This window comes from Oncorhynchus mykiss, chromosome 13 (assembly GCF_013265735.2).
Source record: "Oncorhynchus mykiss isolate Arlee chromosome 13, USDA_OmykA_1.1, whole genome shotgun sequence".
Taxonomy (NCBI): domain Eukaryota; kingdom Metazoa; phylum Chordata; class Actinopteri; order Salmoniformes; family Salmonidae; genus Oncorhynchus; species Oncorhynchus mykiss.
Window position 1 is genome coordinate 32,140,308 of NC_048577.1, and position 19,127 is coordinate 32,159,434.

The 19,127-nt window shown below is 40.2% G+C and overlaps 1 protein-coding gene across 1 annotated transcript in view; it reads left to right on the forward strand.

The window, feature by feature from the left end:
• The window catches only part of LOC110486134 (corticotropin-releasing factor receptor 1), a 157,424-nt gene extending 138,567 nt beyond the window's left edge, over nt 1-18,857 (forward strand). The window contains exons 8-14 of the mRNA XM_036940770.1: nt 1,592-1,745; nt 1,864-1,924; nt 3,906-3,978; nt 5,097-5,182; nt 8,305-8,443; nt 8,708-8,749; nt 15,032-18,857. Coding sequence (XP_036796665.1) covers nt 1,592-1,745; nt 1,864-1,924; nt 3,906-3,978; nt 5,097-5,182; nt 8,305-8,443; nt 8,708-8,749; nt 15,032-15,172 — 696 coding nt within the window. The 3' untranslated portion in view covers nt 15,173-18,857. The remainder of the gene's footprint in view (nt 1-1,591; nt 1,746-1,863; nt 1,925-3,905; nt 3,979-5,096; nt 5,183-8,304; nt 8,444-8,707; nt 8,750-15,031) is intronic.
• Nucleotides 18,858-19,127: the final 270 nt, after the last annotated feature.

Sequence of the window (19,127 nt, forward strand, 5' to 3'; positions counted from 1 at the left end):
TCTCCTGTCTCATCTCCCAGCTGTAGACACCTAGTCCAGACTCCCCCAAGTGCCATTCTCTGACTCTCTCAATCCAAAGGAGCTCCCAAGTGACTCTCAATGATCTGGTCTCATTATTTGTCAAAGAAGATAGGGATTGAAGTGTTAAAAGTGGCATACAGATGTGTACTATCTTAAATTGACTAGTTTCTCACAGCATGAAAATAATCCCGCAGAGAATGTGAATTATTAGGTGGATTTTAATTCATGAACGTTTTTGTAGATGTTGATTACTGTTTCTTTAGGACAAATAGTTTTACATTTCAAAGTGGAAATTGCTAACTTTAGAACCATTTTTAATCCTCAAATACACTACAATTCGCATTTTCTGCTGCGCAACAGAGTGATTCAATTAAGATAGCACATCTACATTGACTTTGGATTTGTTGAGAGGTATAGTGTAGGATCCTACAGTGTAGGATGATTCAGACTGCCGTAGGCCATGGGAAGTGAGAGCTATGATGCAGTTTAACAAGTAATGCAGGGGGTCAAATCTGCGTTTCTTAAACTGCTGCGGCGACCTTTGTTTGCCAAACATCTGCCTAAGAACCAGTTCCAAATTGAAAACATTCAGAGAGTCCTTTTGTCACTACTCAGTGCACGATAGAGACGCTCAAACAAGCTGCATATGTTAAATAAGGGTCGCACGGTGGAGTTTCACTCGCAGGTTGAGTGTTTTTTTAGAGAGACTACTAACTGGGCACACACTGGTTGAAATGTTGTTTCCATGTCATTTCAAATGAAATTCCATTGAACCGACGTTGAATTGACGTCGGGGAGAACAGGGACAAAACTAACACTTCATATTTTTCCTAATTACTCAGAGATCGATAGAGCTAGAGATACCATATTTTATGACAAACAAACGGTTCCTCTACCGTTAGTAACTGTAATTTCATTTCTGTAGTAAATTAGTTTAAATTAAATAGACCAAGAATAGAAATACCACAACGTTACTTTTTTCTATCTGCCGGTGGGAGTAGCGCAACCTTGGGAAGGAAGTAACAGCTGGCGAGAAGTGCACAATATCTGTCTTATCTCCATGTTTTTGGTTTGTAATGCTCATTACTTTCACCAAATGTATTATCAGACATAATTTCTTGTTTGTGTCAATTTGAATAATTAATGCTGTAGGTTCATATTTTATGAAAATGAACCATGGGTCAACATCGCAATGTTGCACAACCACAATATTTTGCCCTACAATATTGATCAGATAATAGCTATATTAACCATCATTTTCTTAGCTCACTTTAATGGGAATGTAGTAGGAGATGTTCTTCACCATTTTCAAAGACTATTCAAGCTTAAATCAATGTGTCCATAAAGAACCAGGGCTGCATCCGGAATGGAACCCTATTCCCTATTTAGTGCACTACTTTTGACAAGGGCCTACAGGGCACCATTTCAGACGCAGGCCAGATCGTTTTTCCAATAAGCAATAACCCCCTAAGGAGTCAGGAAAGGGAACCAGTGGTGCCTTTACTCTCACTTTTATATTTTTACTATCCTTAATCTTTTTTTGTTATTCTTTCCTTCCTCTCTATAAAAGTTGTGGTGCCGGCTGGTCACGGCAGCCTATAACTATTTCCACGTGACAAACTTCTTCTGGATGTTTGGGGAGGGTTGCTACCTGCATACAGCCATCGTGCTTACCTACTCCACCGACAAGCTACGCAAGTGGATGTTCATCTGCATCGGGTGGTGTGAGTAGCCTACACTTAGTTGATCTAAGGAAAGACGGATGTGCATTGATTTATTCATTCGACTGATCACAAAGGATGGAAGTCAACTGTAACAGAGACCATGTGTGATGTTTTACAGGCATCCCTCTTCCAATCATCATTGCATGGGCCATTGGCAAGCTTTACTACGACAACGAAAAGTAAGGAAAAAAATTGTTTCTTTCTCATTCTCTCCATCTCTATTTATGCCCCTGTGCAATCCATTTGTCTTTGGAATCAGGCAACAATCTTGTCCGTGTCTAGCTCCCCTCAGATCCATCAGAGTGATAATTGTAGTGGATGAGAGATGGATGTCACCCAATCATCTCCTTAACTTTCTGCATTAAACAATCAATTCATCCTCATTTTAAGGGAGTCTTGGTGAACCTGTAACCTGTAATTGCTCTGCATACAGAATAGCAGGTTGACATTTATTGTCATGAGTCTTGTCTAGGTGGCAGAACATTGCAATTTCCCCTCAGATAGGCCAGCTGCAAAGTCAAAATTGGCTGTATTGTAAAAGTTTATGAAAACAATTGCCTTTTTGGTTTTAATTTTAGGTTAGGGTTAGGCATTCGGGCTAGCAGTGTGGTTAAGGTTAGGATTAAGGTTAGGTTTAAAATCAAATTTTGGGAATTTGTGGCTGTGCCAGCTAGTGACCACTCTGCAGAGTTGCCTCCAGAACAAGATTCATGATGAAAAACACTATCCTGCTACAGAATATGGGATCCATTGACCAATGTGAATCCATACCCATTACCAATAGGAATGCTAATCTGAGAGTGACCTAGTGTGCCCAATAAATAATAGATGAATGTGTCGGTTATACCATTACTGTAGTAATGATCCATTGATGAGACCTTAGAAATGTACTATAGATGTGTTTTATGATGAGAACTACTGTCATTAGAGCATTAGTGTGTGAAGATCCCATGATGACACATCAGATAAGATAAATCATTTGCTCAAAAGATACGTACCTGCAGTCAAAGATATAACTCTGATTTAAATGCTTCTTTTATAGCAAGACACTTCATCATAACTCAGTGGCATTGTGGTTAGTGTCCACCCTTAGATTGGAAGGTTGGGAGTTTGATCATCAGCTGAATCATACCAAAGAGTTTAAAGATGGGACTTGATGCGTCTCTGTTTTGCACTCAGCATTAAGGAGATTTAACGGCCGTAGCCATGGGAAGTAGGGGTGCTGAGGGTGCTGCAGCACCCCCTGATAAGTCTGAAAAATAGTGCACTGGGCCTTTAATAGTCCTGTATTAGCGGACCAATATAGCCAGTCTAACAGTCTGCAGCCTGGGTAAAAACGTGTCCCTCACCCCCGTCGAATAAAAAAATCGCAGCACCCCTACCCTACTTCCCGCTTCTATGGGTAAGGCCCTGCGACAGACTAGTGTTCTGTCCGGGGGTATATTTCATTATCGCCTCACAGTTCTCTCTCTCTCTCTCTCTCTCTCTCTCTCTCTCTCTCTCTCTCTCTCTCTCTCTCTCTCTCTCTCTCTCTCTCTCTCTCTCTCTCTCTCTCTCTCTCTCTCTCTCTCTCTCTCTCTCTCTCTCTCTCTCTCTCTCTCTCTCTCTCTCTCTCTCTCTCTCTCTCTCTCTCTCTCTCTCTCTCTCTCTCTCTCTCTCTCTCTCTCTCTCTCTCTCTCTCTCTCTCTCTCTCTCTCTCTCTCTCTCTCTCTCTCTCTCTCTCTCTCTCTCTCTCTCTCTCTCTCAACAAGGTGAAGACAGAACAAATTAATAATTCACTCCACTGAATTGAGTCTGTAGAATGAGTGAATCTGGAGCTTCTCATCCCCTTGGAGTGTGTCTACTTTTCCTTTTTTCCTCCCTTTGTTTTTACAGCAACATTCTTTGTTTTAGGTGATTTCTGTTGCTGGAGAGGAGTGATGTGCTTTACAAAGGCCTCTATTGTTCTCTGACAGTACTGGCTTTGATAGGCTATGCCCTCTCAACCAACCTCTGATATCAATTAACGTGATTGGCCGTAACCCATCCTCGTTTTTGTCAACAATAAAGAAATGTTGGCAAAGGTCCCGCAGTCTGCTTTGTCATTGAAAAAATGTGATTGGTTGACCTTCTGACATCGTCCAGTATGATTGGCTCAATTCTCTGTGTTCTAAATTGCAGGTGCTGGTTTGGGAAGAAGGCAGGAGTGTACACAGATTACATCTACCAGGGCCCAATGATCCTGGTGTTGCTGGTAAGACAGTGTTACACAATCCTTTTCACATTTCTCCTCCTTGTATAGACATAGTGTTCTAGCCTCGTCGTTGAAAACTGCCAAAACAACATTACTGTTCACTCAAGAAAAAAATTGTGTTTCGAGGTCAAGTAATTGCTTCAAAACAAACAGTAGAAAGGTCGATGGTGTGTGAACTTTATACCGCAGCCTTCCAACGTACACCCTCACGCACATGTAGTAATACCATCATGTGGAAGCTATTTGAATGACATGACACCTACTACACATACGCAGAACTGACTGGGTCATTTGGAATGAATGAGGAATGAGGAATATATATGAATAGTATATGATTTGCAGAATGCTAAACTGTAACTGTTTTAGCTCAGCTTAACTATCTTAACACATATCCCCCCCTTAAGCAAGTTTAAATATGTGAGCTATTATCTCATGCCTTTTCCCTACATAACTCATCAGATACTCACACAGCGTTGGAACACGATTTAAAATATCGTACAACTAGCAGGCTATATTTTAATGTAAAAAAATGTATATGATTGATTTTCCCTTAAAACCACAGTCAATCATCCTAAGACCGTTACTCGTTGTTTGGCAGATGGTTTTCATTTGATATTTATTAGTTTGCTCAGAATTATGTTGGAGAATTCTGTTTGAGATGCAGCGCTCATTGCAAAAGTAGCACGGTCAAAAGTTGAGACACCTACTCATTCCAGGGTTTTTCTTTGACTATTTTCTACATTGTAGAATAATAGTGAAGACATCAAGTCTATGAAATAACACATACGGAATCATGTAGTAACCACAAAAGTGTTAAACAAATTGAAATGTATTTGAGATTGGAGATTCTTCACAGTAGCCACCCGTTGCCTTGATGACAGCTTTCCCCAAGTGTTTGTCTTTCCCATGCAGATTTAACAGATTTATAATCTATACCACTCAGTAAAAAATAAAAATAAGTATTGATTTTATTTGGCACCGGTCTCCTTGCATCACTTAAAGCCCACTACAGTTATTTCCAGCGCAGACAAATATTGTTTTATTAAATGTTTCTCTCTCATAACTGACCAATTTAAATACTGACCAATTCTAAATTCTTATTTTCTCTCTGTTTCCAGATCAACTTCATATTCCTCTTCAACATTGTGAGAATCCTCATGACCAAGCTGAGAGCCTCCACCACCTCAGAGACAATACAGTACAGGTGAGCCAGAACCAGGGCCGCAAACTCCCTTTACAGTGCACTACTTTTGAACAGGCCAAAGTGGGGTTAACATGCATTTAATTGTTATTTTATTGTCAACTATCTAGACCATCTACATGTTAAAGGGGAATACGTTTTTTATTTTATAACAATAAAACACTAATATACCTTGATGAGATAAGTATCCCCCCCCCCCCCCGAGTCAATACATGCTAGAAACACCTTTGGCAGCGATTACAGCTTTGAGTCTTCTTGGGTAAGTCTCATAAGAGCTTTGCACACCTGTACTGTACAATAGTTAACCATTATTATTTTCAAAATTCGTAAAACGCTGTCAAGTTGTTGGGGATCATGGCTAGGCAGCCATTTTAAAGTCTTGGCGCAGATTTAAGTCAAAACTGTAACTTTCCCACTCAGGAACATTCACTCTCTTCCTGGTAAGCAACTCTAGTGTAGATGTGGCTTTGAATTGTAGGTTACTGTCCTGCTGAAAGGTGAATTCCTCTCCCAGTGTCTGGTGTAAAGCACACTGAAGCAGGTGTTCCTCTAGGATATTTTGCTTAGCTCCATCCCAGTCTTTGCCGATGTCAAGCATACCCATACCATGATGTAGCCACCACCATGCTTGAAAATAAGGAGCCAGTTATTGAGTGATGTGCTGTGTTGGATTTTCTGCAAACGTAAGGCCTTGCATTTAGGCCAAAAGTGTATTCCTTGTTTTGTAAAAAAAATAAAATTGTATGACTTTTGTGCCTTGTTGCATACATATGCATGTTTTTTATATTTTATATTCTTTTCACTCTGTCATTTAGGTAATTATGTTGTACAATGTCGTAGTTTTCTCCCATCACAGCCATTGAACTCTGTAGCGGTTTTAACATCACCAATGGCCTCATGGATGACATCTTTAAGCAGTTTCCTTCCTGTCCTGCACCTCAGTACAGAAGCACGACTGCGTCTTTGATGTGTCTGGGAGGTTTAATACATCATCCACAGCATAGTTATTAACTTGACCAATGCTTAAATATATATTCAATGTCTGATTTGTTAGTGTTACCCAACTACCAATCATTGCCCTTCTTTAAGAGGCTTTTGAAAAGCTCCCTGGTCTTGTAGTTGAATATGTGCTTGAAATGTAATACTTGACTGAGGGACCTTACAGATGCTGTATGTATGGGGACAGAGGAAGGAGTAGTCACAAAATCATGTCAACCCCTATTAGTCCATATAACTTACTATACTATTTGTTAAGCCAAATTTGACTTATTAACTTATTTAGGCTTGCCTAAACAAAGGGGGTGAATACTTATGCAATGACAATATTTGTATTATTACATTTTTATTAACTTCTAAACAGTATTTTCTGATCAGTATTTTCAATCCCACTTTGTAAAAGCAACAAAATGTGGAAAATAATTGAAAAGGGGTGTAGACTTTCTATAGGCAGTAGGGATTGGGATGTATAGCCAGGGTCATCTGGGGCAGCCCCAGCTTTAAAGTAAACATCAATGGGCTGTTAATTAATACACACCGAAAAAAAACATCAATGGCCTCGCTGGAAGAAACCTAAGAATCGATACCTGTCTGGTTGAGTTGCAGTAATTGATTGTTGTGTGGAGGCAGGTGGGGTGGAAGTGTGTGTGCGTCTGCACGAGCACGTGTGTGTGCGTGTGTGTGGCTGCATCATCAGAAACCATCACACCCTTCACAGCTACTGTATACCAGCTCCTTAGATTTCCACAACTGGCTAACACACCATGCTGACTATTCATAAGCAATAAGAACTTTCACACCTTTTATTGGTACAGTAAGATCAGACGGTTTGACTGACTCCTTGGATAATGAAACCAGAGTCACAGACGCTGCATGGGGTCATCTGCCTGGAAAATAGCCAAGCAAACATCCTCGCTCATTGTTGTAATTTAATGGAGTCATTTGTCAATCACACTTCTTATTGCGCAAATTCAATTTGGCCTCAGCCTTCCTTACCCTTCAGCCAGCTTTCAGCCTGCCTTATTATCTTTATAGTGCAGTACTTTTAACCAGGGCCGGCCATGGTCAAAAGTAGTGCACTATGTAGGGAATAGGGTGCCATTTTGTGTCTCTTGTACCATTGAGCCTCTGCTAGTGCTCCTCTATTGGACTCTGCTGGTCAGCACTTCACTTGTGATGAATAATATGCTGATGGATGAGAAGCCAGTATGACCTAGAACATGACCTAGTCCTCATACATTAACCCCTTGGTGGGCCGTATCGCTGGTATGCACCACAGCAATGCACTTCCACTGTTATTCAACTGGGAGTTGGATGAGTTGAAAGAATTCGTCAGTGTCACATTACTTTAGGCCATGTTAGAAATTTAAATTGTACATTCCTTTTGTGCCCAATTCGCATCAGTATAGATGAGATGGCAGTACGGCGACATGCTAGCTCTGACAGCGCTGGGTAACATTTTCAGCAGCTGACATCGGGGTCTTTCTGCATGCAGGTGATGGGCACAGCTGCCATGCACTCATTCACAGGTGCGAGAGCGCCATGGGGCGGCAGAGGATGACACACACGCACACAGGCGTTCACACGGCATACACATGGCATGCACGGCACGCGCACACACACAAAAGCCCAAAGAAAGCACAAAACAAACACACAGCACATCTATGTCTCATCATAGCAATTTTAAGAACATACATATGTTAACAGAATAATTAAATTGGGAGTTATTCATCTACCTGTTATAGCGGACTATGAGGTATTGCAATATGCATGTGAACTGGGAACTTTTGCCACGGTTTGAACATGTAATCCCACACCCAGTGTGGAATTAAAGTATTGAAGGAACTTGACAAACATTATCACTACCCTAGGTATGTTGACACCATAAATCCAAACTACACACGCCAGTATTGTAAGTGCTCTCATGAACCATACAATCACTGAACAGGAGAACCAAAAACTTGGCAGCCATTATCAAATTAGTATTGACTCACTAGTTGTCTGGCAGGTCTATTCTAGCCATCTATTTGTGTTGCTAGTACGACTCTGTGTCTGTGTCTTATTGACTCTAGTTGGCGGCCAAGTCTTTATTTAATAACGTGACTCTTGTGTTACTGTGTGTCCATCAGGAAAGCGGTGAAGGCCACTCTGGTGCTGCTGCCTCTCCTGGGCATCACCTACATGCTATTTTTTGTCAACCCCGGAGGGGAGGATGAGGTCGCCCAAATAGTCTTCATCTACTTCAACTCCATTCTGGAGTCTTTTCAGGTATGCCCAGGCCCAATGAAAAGTGTTATAAAGGGTTTGGGAACTTGTTTTACGCTGTCAACATTCTAAAGCGTATAACGATATATAAAACATATAATGTGTGTGAAGGTGTCAAAGAAATATTTGTAGTACAATGTAGTGCTGCTCACACTGCTCATCTTTATCGTCAATGTTCAACACTCTTTCTCTCTCCTCCCCCTCTCCATCTCTTTATCTCTGTCTTCACCCCCTCTCGCCATCTTTCCCTCGGTCTCTGTCCTCCAGGGCTTTTTCGTGTCAGTGTTTTACTGCTTCCTGAACAGCGAGGTAAGCAGATTAACGTTTTGTCCCATGATCTCCCACCGCTCACACTGTATCCGTAAATGCTTTTTTCTTAACCAATCCCTTCCTCCCCTTATCCCCCCCTCCCTCTCATTCCTCCCAGGACTATTGGAAACATGTCCACTTGGCACCATTTCATGCAGAGCTAAAAAATGCCCTAAAAATGTATTGTGTCATCTAAAATGCAAGCCTTAGCAGCAGGGTTACCTTGGACATACAGATTGCCTCCACTGAACATCAGCATCAATAGGATCACAATGAGCTTCACCTCGGCCCAACTCATATATACACCCCCCATGTCAGAGGCTGCATGGTGCCCTGGTCAAAGGTAGAGTAGTATATTAGGAATAGGCTGCCATTTCCAATTTGCCTAAATGGATTTATCATAAAATAGTAAATCGGTGAGAAACCTAAATCTCGCATGAGTTACAAAAGATTGTTTGCCCTAAAACCTGACAAATCCTTTGGGAGAGCGGTGAATGTAGCCTTGCTACACAGCTTGATGTAAACATTGCAGTTACCTCCTTCTCAGCTCTCCCATTCTCCCTGGAGCAATCTGTCTCAACTGGAGACTGCCCGTGTCATGTCTCATGGATCACTCATCTGAGTATTTTGGTTTATAAATGCATTTATTTGACCTCAGCATCATATGGATAGTCGGGAAGGATGAAATGAGGCCTACACACTAACGCTGAGTAAAGATCAATGTACGTTAGCATGACGCCACTTAGAATGGCAGATATCTCCCACTGAGATGCAGTTACTTAGGGCAAAAGTGGCCACTCAATAGACGTGTGCTGGCAGTTTGCTTAGCCTATCAACCTCTGTGTCTCCTGTTGGGTCACTAATGTCGAGGCAGCTGCTAATTTGTTGCTCTCGATGGTATCATGGGAATACATCCAAAGGACAAATGGTGGAGTTCAGCGGTTGTTCAAATGTTATCATGAACGATCAGCGATCTGTGAAGCAAAGCCTGAGAGGACCGAATGTTTTTCTTCCTGCTTTTTTTTCATCAACGACAAGGTAGGGAGAACCAGAGTAGTGCTAACCTCAGACACACAAGCACGTGTTATTGACTAGCCTTCTCTGATGTTCTAGAAGAAGTGCTGTTACTCAAGCAGTAGGAATGAGAGTAGAAAGAAGTGCTGCTTTAACCGTACCAGTCAGCCGCGGCCGACTTTTAGCATTCCTATCTAGTACAGCTCTCCTTCACACTCACACAGTGGCTAATGACCTAACTGATATTAACCAACTGCACTGAAATCATGATGAGGGATTAACCTTCTCTCTTCTCCAAAATCTTATTTTAATAACTCCTATGCTGCTGGGAGACCCCTTGAAGCAATTACACACAACCCTGACTCGAATGACAGACTTAGAGCCTGCTGATAGGGGAAAATCTAGCCTAGCCAAAAACAAAGACGCACTCACCTTGTGCTAACCTCACTAGCAGGGAGAAAATGGATCTGTTGGGTATCTAAGCGTGTAACCCTGAGTAAAAACCCATGTGTGAAAAGACTTAAGCAATACCTGGATTGTGGTGGTAGTTATGGTGTATTTGTTGAATATTCCAGAGTCCGGACGGAGTCATTTTGTAGTGTGTTTCAAAGCCATTAGACCCCACAATCTGATGGACATATTGAATGTCATGACATGTATTGAATCCCATGGAAACTAAGTGGTGGTCAGAGTAAAACGTTCTCAGAACCTCCCTGCAACCTAAAAAGAAACATTCCCAGAACAGGCAAAATTTTCACTTCCATTCTCAGAACGTTTTAAAAAAACTTAACGTTTTACCGGTCAGAAAACATATGGCTTCCTTCCCACAACCAGTGTGAAACCAAAAACATATATTCCTATAACACATGATTCCACATGTGAAAGGTTATGTGATCACTTATGAAAATCCACATGTGAAACATCATCACATGTGAAGCGTTCCAAAACCAGATTGAAATGTCACATTTGAAATCCTGTGATTTCCAGCGACTTCATAGCTTTACATAATTGCCTTCTCTTAAAAAGGGGTTATTTTGAAATGTTAATGGTTTGACACTCATGGCAGGCTGTGTGTAAGATTGTCAACCTGTCAGGACAATAGGCTAGTTTATTTTTAACGCCCACCCACGCACAAGAAAAAGAGCAGGCCAAACTCCCAGCCTAGCCTATAATACAGTAAGCACCTCTAACCTTATGGGAATAAATGTGAAACTCATATTTGCGTAGATATGACATTTACCCACAGTAACCTGTGAATAATTATAGAGTAGAGCAAAACGGTACAAAGCCGCATACTTATTAGACCAACACGGGTTCTTAAACTTTTCCAGCCTAGGACCTTTTCCAAAGGGCTGGAGTACAGAGTCAAGACAAAACAAATGTGTAACTGTCCCAATACTTTTGAGCTCACTGTATGATATAAAACATGATTAGAATGGAAAGCACAGGAAACTGCAGTAATATTGAAAGTTTTATGTCCTACAAAATAACGCCATATCTCTTATGAAATTCTGGAATTGGTTACCTCAGTGAACTGAAGGTAGCTAGCTATTCATCTCAGTTTGTATCTGTTGTTCTGCTATTTTTCTTCTGAGTTATCGTTTATATTCATTCAACTCTACACCTTTTCACACATATTACCGCCTTCTTCTTTGTTGTCATTAAACTGACAACAGTAATAGACAAAAACACTCAGTGTTTTAGGCACTAGCATTGGAGTATACACAGTCACACACATTCACTTACACATGCATTCACTTATGCCACAATCTCCGCCTGGGTTGGCATTTATTTTAAATGGATCCATTTTCCATCCAATTTGTGACAGATTTTCATGCGGATATTCTAAAATCAACATAAAGATGCAAATTTCCCCATCAGAGCTGTGTTTCCATCAACATGACTTGTTGCAGATAAAAAGCAATGCTTCTTGACATAGGGCACATAAAAACACTTAGTCATATAACTTTTTATTTACAGAACAAAACCAAAAGTTCTATGTGTTTCCATCCTAGTTTTGGCACAAAAAGTGTGCGATAAACAGCAAATGTGCCCATGTGCCCATACACCTTAGCCAAATACATTTATACTCCGTTTTTCACAATTCCTGACATTTAATCCTAGTAAAAATTCCCTGTCTTAGGTCCGTTAGGATCACCACTTTATTTTAAGAATATGAAATGTTAGAATAATAGTAGAGAGAATGATTTATTTCAGCTTTAATTTTTTCATCACATTCCCAGTGGGTCAGAAGTTTACATGCACTCAATTAGTATTTGGTAGCATTGCCTTTAAATTGTTTAACTTGGGTCAAACGTTTTGGGTAGCTTTCCACAAGCTTCCCACAATAAGTTGGGTGAATTTTGGCCCATTCCTCCTGACAGAGCTGGTGTAACTGAGTCAGGTTTGTAGGCCTCCTTGCTCGCACACGCTTTTTCAGTTCTGCCCACCAATTTTCTATGGGATTGAGGTCAGGGCTTTGTGATGGCCACTCCAATGCCTCGACTCTGTTGTCCTTAAGCCATTTTGCCACAACTTTGGAAGTATGCTTGGGGTCATTGTCCATTTGGAAGACCCATTTGCGACCAAGCTTTAACTTCCTGACTGATGTCTTGAGATGTTGCTTCAATATATCCACGTAATTTTCCTTTTTTATGATGCCATAACATTTTGTGAAGTGCACCAGTCCTTCCTGCAGCTAAGAACCCCCACAACATGATGCTGCCACCCCCATGCTTCACAGTTGGGATGGTGTTGTTCGGCTTGCAAGCCTCCCCCTTTTTCCTCCAAACATAACGATGGTCATTATGACCAAACAGTTCTATTTTTGTTTCATCAGACCATCAGACTTTTTCTCCAAAAAGTACTATCTTTGTCCCCGTGTGCAGTTGCAAACCGTAGTCTGGCTTTTTTTTTTTTTGAGCTGTGGCTTCTTCCTTGCTGTGCGGCCTTTCAGGTTATGTCGATATAGGACTCGTTTTACTGTGGATGTAGATACTTTTGTACCTATTTCCTCCAGCATCTTCACAAGGTCCTTTGCTGTTGTTCTGGGATTGATTTGCACTTTTTGCACCAAAGTACGTTCATCTCTAGGAGACAGAACGCGTCTTCTTCCTGAGTGGTATGACAGTTGCGTGGTCTCATGGTGTTTATACTTGCATACTATTGTTTGTAGATGAACGTGGTACCTTCAGGCGTTTGGAAATTGCTCCCAAGAAAAATCTTAACTGATTTATTTTGATTTTCCAATGATGTCAAGCAAAGACACACTGAGTTTGAAGGTAGGCCTTGAAATACACCCACAGGTACACCTCCAATTGACAAAAATTATGTCAATTAGCCTATCAGAAGCTTCTAAAGCCATGACATTATTTTCTGGAATTTTCCAAGCTGTTCAAAGGGACAGTCAACTTAGTGTATGTAAACTTCTGACCCATTGGATTTGTGATACAGTGAATTATAAGTGAAATCATCTGTCTGTTAACAATTGTTGGAAAAATGACTTGTTTCATGCACAAAGTTGTTGTCCTAACCGAATTGCCAAAAGTATATTTTGTAAACAAGAAATTTGTGGAGGGGTTGAAAAACTAGTTTTAATGACCTGTATGTAAACTTCCGACTTCAACTGTAGCTCTAGCCAACAGCTCGCAGATACAGCTCGGAGGGTAGATTAGAAGGTTATGTATAAGACCAGGATCATTTTTGTTTTTCAACTGCTAGCTAATTATGGATAATCATGTCCCTACCATACAAATTAAGACCATCAATAGTTATTGGAAAGGAGCTTCAAGCTCATTACCGTGCACTTTCACCACCCTGTGAAGTTCATAAACTAATAAACTGTGCACGCTTTGCCAAGTCGCAGTGGGAGGATCGCACAACATAGCATAGCGTGAATGCAAGTTTACTTCAAAATGATGGTAGTATGTCAATATGTGCGGATAAAAGCGTTTCTACTGCAATTATCACATTTTATTTCACAGACCAAAAAAAATATCCCACATATTTGGTTTTGTCAACAAATTAGATGTTTCCAGCAGGCCTGACATTTTTTATCCAACAAACTTTACTCTAACAAAAAGTTTACATGGAAACCTGATTACAGCCTCTTATGTGTGAAAGGCTTCCAGTCTCTGAGAAAAGAGCGGGAAAGTGATTCCTTTTTCCTTTTTTCCATGAAATCACTCCAGCACTCCCACACTGTACTCCAACTGTCAGGCAGCTATTCAATCTATAATCATGAATATACAGTTATCATTATTTTGTACTCCCTAATAAACACTCAAGGCTCTATTCGCAGACATAAACAAATGTCTTTACTGTATTCACACCCCTACTGTACACAGTCCTCATCCTCTGTGACACAATTCCTTCAATTCCACAGCCAACTGTGTGAAGTGTTCCAAAGGACCCTGCAGGGTATCACATGATAAGATAAAGTGAAAAGATAGAGCTGCTTGTTACTCTAATTATTTAGAAGCGGGTGAAAAAACAAACACGTTGGCTTGAAATAAATATACTGGCGGAGAGCTTCCCAGCCTGTGAGAATGTGATAGGCGTCTTACATAATGCCTGCGTTTTAGTAGAATCATGGATACAAACATTATGCCTATGAGCGTTAATTGTCATAATCATAAACACTTTCCTGCTGAAGAAAGAGAATGGTATTCAAGATGTAGAAGCTCTATGGAGCACACCGTGTCATGAATATAAGTTTAGAAGGGGAACAACCCGAACTTAGATTTGGATCTTTTCAGCATACTTAAACCAGGGAGCCAAAGAACATAGTGCTGCTTCTCCTTTGTAAACTAAATTATTAGTGAGAAAGGGGTCTCTAACACGTATCCTTTGATACATCCAGTCAAAGTTTGGGCTTCTAATGAGGTTAATAAGATTCGAAAGCAAATAAGGAAAGTAGTTCTCATCATGTCACTGACTTGCTATTAGAGAACACAGGGTGGTCCTCAAGATGTAGCACAAGTTTTAACCCCATGGCATTGTCCCAACACTGTCCTCCTCTTCTCCTTGGTTACCACAATTTGGAAGTATGGGATAAATATTTGAATTAGGTGAAAACAATTCAATGGAAACTCACTTAACCTGCCAGTTAACGATAAGTGGTATTCAATCAAACTGACATTGCCGATGATGTAGTTTCTGCCCTGAAATGTTTCTTTAGTCAACAATTACACCATCAGACCAACCAAAATCCATTTTTATTTTCTCTTTTTCTCCTTCTCTCTCTTGCCCTCTGTGCTATCCTCTCAGGTGCGTTCTGCGGTTAGGAAGAGATGGCACCGCTGGCAGGACAAGCATTCAATCAGGGCTCGAGTGGCGCGCGCCATGTCCATCCCCACGTCCCCCACAAGGGTCAGCTTCCACAGCATCAAGCAGTCATCAGCTGTTTGAGGACCAACAAAACTCTGCTTTGGCTGAAAGCCCCCGTCTAACCTCTCACCGCCAACCACCCCTCCAACATGTCCACCACAGCAGAGCATCTCTTTCCCCTCTTCTCTCCAAACCAACCGAGGGAAACAGCTACCGCACCGTGATGGTTCACACAGGGTACACTTGGTCTGTAATACAAACCTCACAGACCCCCTCCCAGGGGAGCGGTGACCTCTTTAGTCTCTCGCCTGCTGATATATTGAGGTACGTTCGCTCAGTGCGTTCCCTCCGAAAGCTACGGAGGCTCATGATTATAATGGCCAAACAAAGTAATATCAGGAGCTGACTTTTTGCCAAAAGGCAGCACAGGGTATTGGTACAATCCCTGTGGCGTTGGCAGATTCAGTTGAGAGGTGACGTTTGATGACAGATCTATTTTTTTCACCTGTTCGTCAGTATATTTAGTGTTCTCTTATAGTTTTTTTATTCTGCAAAATCCAGAAGTTGGTCCATATGGATGGAGTTGGAGTCCATAACAAGACTTTGGGGCACGTGCTTGTATCAGTGTCAAATACATGATCCCTGTTGGACTGACCTGTTCAAGATCATAGACACAACCATTTGATTCTTGTTCCTTTGCATGTTTTTATTTTCTGTAGAAACATTTCTGAACTTTGAGTTGGCTATGCTTGCTGGCGCTGCAAAGGGAATGACTGCCATGGACCATTCATTTCAGGTCTGTCCAGACTACTGTCTCTAGAAAACATTCTCCCTTTCCTTCCAGCTGTTTTTCTGATGGATCTTCATGGAGACCCTGTTCCGATGTGAAATATTTGGCCTCCATTGAAGATGGATGCCTTTCCCATTATCCGTACAGCAACAACCAAGGCATTGTGCAAGCGGAAAAAGGGGACATGACGTTATCCAACACTGTTGCTAATGTGAAGGAACTGTGAAAATTGGTACCCACCTGTCAAAGTAATGTTCTGTTGAGTGAGGTTGTAAAAGGTGTTAATTTTCAACTGGATAAGCACTCCTTTATGAAAGCACTTTTATTTATTTCAAATTCCAAAATTACCAGCACCGTAGTAAGACACCGTCCACTTTAGCATAGCATTGTTAAAAGCCAGATTGGGAGAAATGCCAATTATTTTATTTTTTTAAAGAATTGGGCTAGATATGTTAAGGTCTGAGAGGAACGTGGATGCTTTGGTTGATTCATCTCTACAACTTGCGTATCTTATCTGTACTAAATCCAGTGGGTACTGGTAATACGTTTTCCTTTCATCTTGAGCCATCCATTATGAAGGACCATAAAAAAATCTGATCCTCATTCCAACTCATTCCAGAACATAAAACCATAACAGATATTGTCATGCACATAGCACAACTTTATTTTTTTAATTACACATTCATAAGTCAAAGTAACTAGGAAAAGATGAACACAAGGTCTGGAAGATGATTGAGTGAATGCTGACTTCTTGTGGTTTGTTCTGACAAAGGGGAATAGCGGTGATGCATATTCAGATAGACATTATCTAGACAGGACCAGTCTCAAATGTATTGCAGTAGGATTCACCTCTGAAAAATATTGTGGGAGCCCTCCCAAAAAGCTTGTGAACTTGAAGCTTCAATCTCAGGGCTCAGAGAACCAGTTGACTTCCACACACAACCCCACACAGCACAGGATGAAACCAATTAAGACCAAAGTGTTACTTTGGAGTGCTAACTGATATTAAAAACACCAAAATAAACAAACTATTTGACACATAAACATCATGCTGACAACTCATCGAAATCCAAAATGACGCACCCTGTCACAAGACGCTATGATTATTTTGCAAAGTCATAAACAAAGCCAAAGCCTCCGTTGCCAGATATGTCTATAGGCAACAACAAAAAATTGGTTGATCTGAATCCTTTTTTCCCTCCCAGACCCTTTTGATCATTGGCATAAAGCAGTCAGAATAAAATGTGTGATTTCATTGGCAATGTTGTTTACAGATCGCTTTCAGTGATAGTTATAAAACGTATTGTCAGACAGATGTATCCTATTCGCTGAAACGAATGATCACAAGAATCACAGACGCGGCTTCATCTATGTCTGCCAGTCACCTGTGGGCTCTGCTTTGTTTCCCAGTCAGGGATGCTACAGTCATCTAACACACACCATGTACTCCTAAACAGCCAGGATACATAAGGTTATTACATGCATTAGATTGGATGTTAGTCTGGAATGGAATTGCCAATGTATGATAGTGTTATGCATTCCAATTCCAGGTATCTGCCTCTGTCATGAAACTATGTTACCTCATACCAAAATGATTTACCCTGGAATTCAAAAGCCAGTTGGTTCTCTGTTATAATGTTACAAGGACCCTGTTCTACATCACTGTTTCCAGATTTTGGGGACTTGTACTCCAAACACAATGTAATTCTATTCTGAACACATATTCCAGTTATCATAACCAGATGCTTTTGAAAACCTTTTCAATCAAATGCAGTATTTCAGTATTATGTAGAAAATTGACTTTTTGGCTATTTTCCTTCCTTTTCCAGGAAACAGGAATATTTTCCTTATTATTATAGGTGTCTCTCAAAGTGTCGTAGTCAGCATACTTCTCTAATATAGTAATTACATTGAAAATGGCTCTCATTATCCAGTATACAGTACACAGACGGCTTCATAATGAATTCCAGTTATTTGCACAAATATTAGTGTAGTCAGCTGTCATACCACTGACTGTCAGCAACATCGGTGTGATCAAATGTTTTCTTGTTTTTCTTTGCCATTCCCTAAATAGTTTGTGGTCACAAACATCCTCCAAAGACACAAGCGCAGCTATCTAGTCAATAGGCTGTTCTTATTTCTTCATTTCAATAAGAAATGCTGCTACCCTTTCTCTTTTTTGATTGTTTGTTTTGTTTGATTTGTTTTCCTTAATTGTGCAGAGGGGTCTTGTCCGATTGCTCTCGATGCAGTTATAGTTACTATAACAACGATGTAAGTAAGTGTTCCTTCTCGGGTATGTACGTTGTGTTTTGTCTTTTGTGAAGGTCTAAGAAGCGAAAACATTTGTATTTATTTAAATGTCACAGAATTGTATATTTATCACATGATTTAAAGGGTACAGCTTTTGTTGAAGGACACAGGCCAACATTACCTATAAACGTAGATTGATAAATACATCTAATTACATCCATAATGTGTCTACTTAAGATTTTGTAATGATGAAAGGTAGGTTGATGTCATTTTTTCACTTTTGTTTGTTATGTTTGATAATGTTGCAATTTCAATGTCCAAGAAGGAACAATTATATTTATTATGTTTATGAATCTACTTGTTCAATGTTGGAAAGCGTTGAGGAATTGTACAGAGTTTGTAAAATAAAATAAAATACATAGCAATCTAATAAGAGAAATGTGGCGAGAGTTCAAAATATATGGAACAGTGCTACTACATAAATTGTGCATTAAAATGTGTTTTTTTAACAAACCAAAAAATTCTGTCCATTCCTCTCTTCCATGTAACATAACTTCTCACTGAAATCATTGTGCAATAACATTTTACATAATTTTACATTTTTCACTTCAGAAAAGATACAGCAAGTTATTCTGAGTGACAATGAATGAGTGATACCACACAGTGTAATGTCATTCAATAGAATATACTTGACACGAGTGAGACGTTTCACAGATTCTTGTAGTGGCCTTCAGAAAGTATTTACACCCCTTGTTGTGTTACAAGGTGAGATTCAAATGTAGGTTTTTGTCATCAATCTACGCAGAATACTCTGTAATTTCAAAGTGGAAGACAAATTCTAACATTTGTAAAAAATAAAAATAGAAGGAAAAAAACAAATATATCTTGATTACATAAGTATTCAACTCCCTGAGGCAATACATGTTAGAATCACCTTTGACAGCAATTTCAGATGTGAGTATTTCTGGGTAAGTCTCTAAGAGATTTGCACAC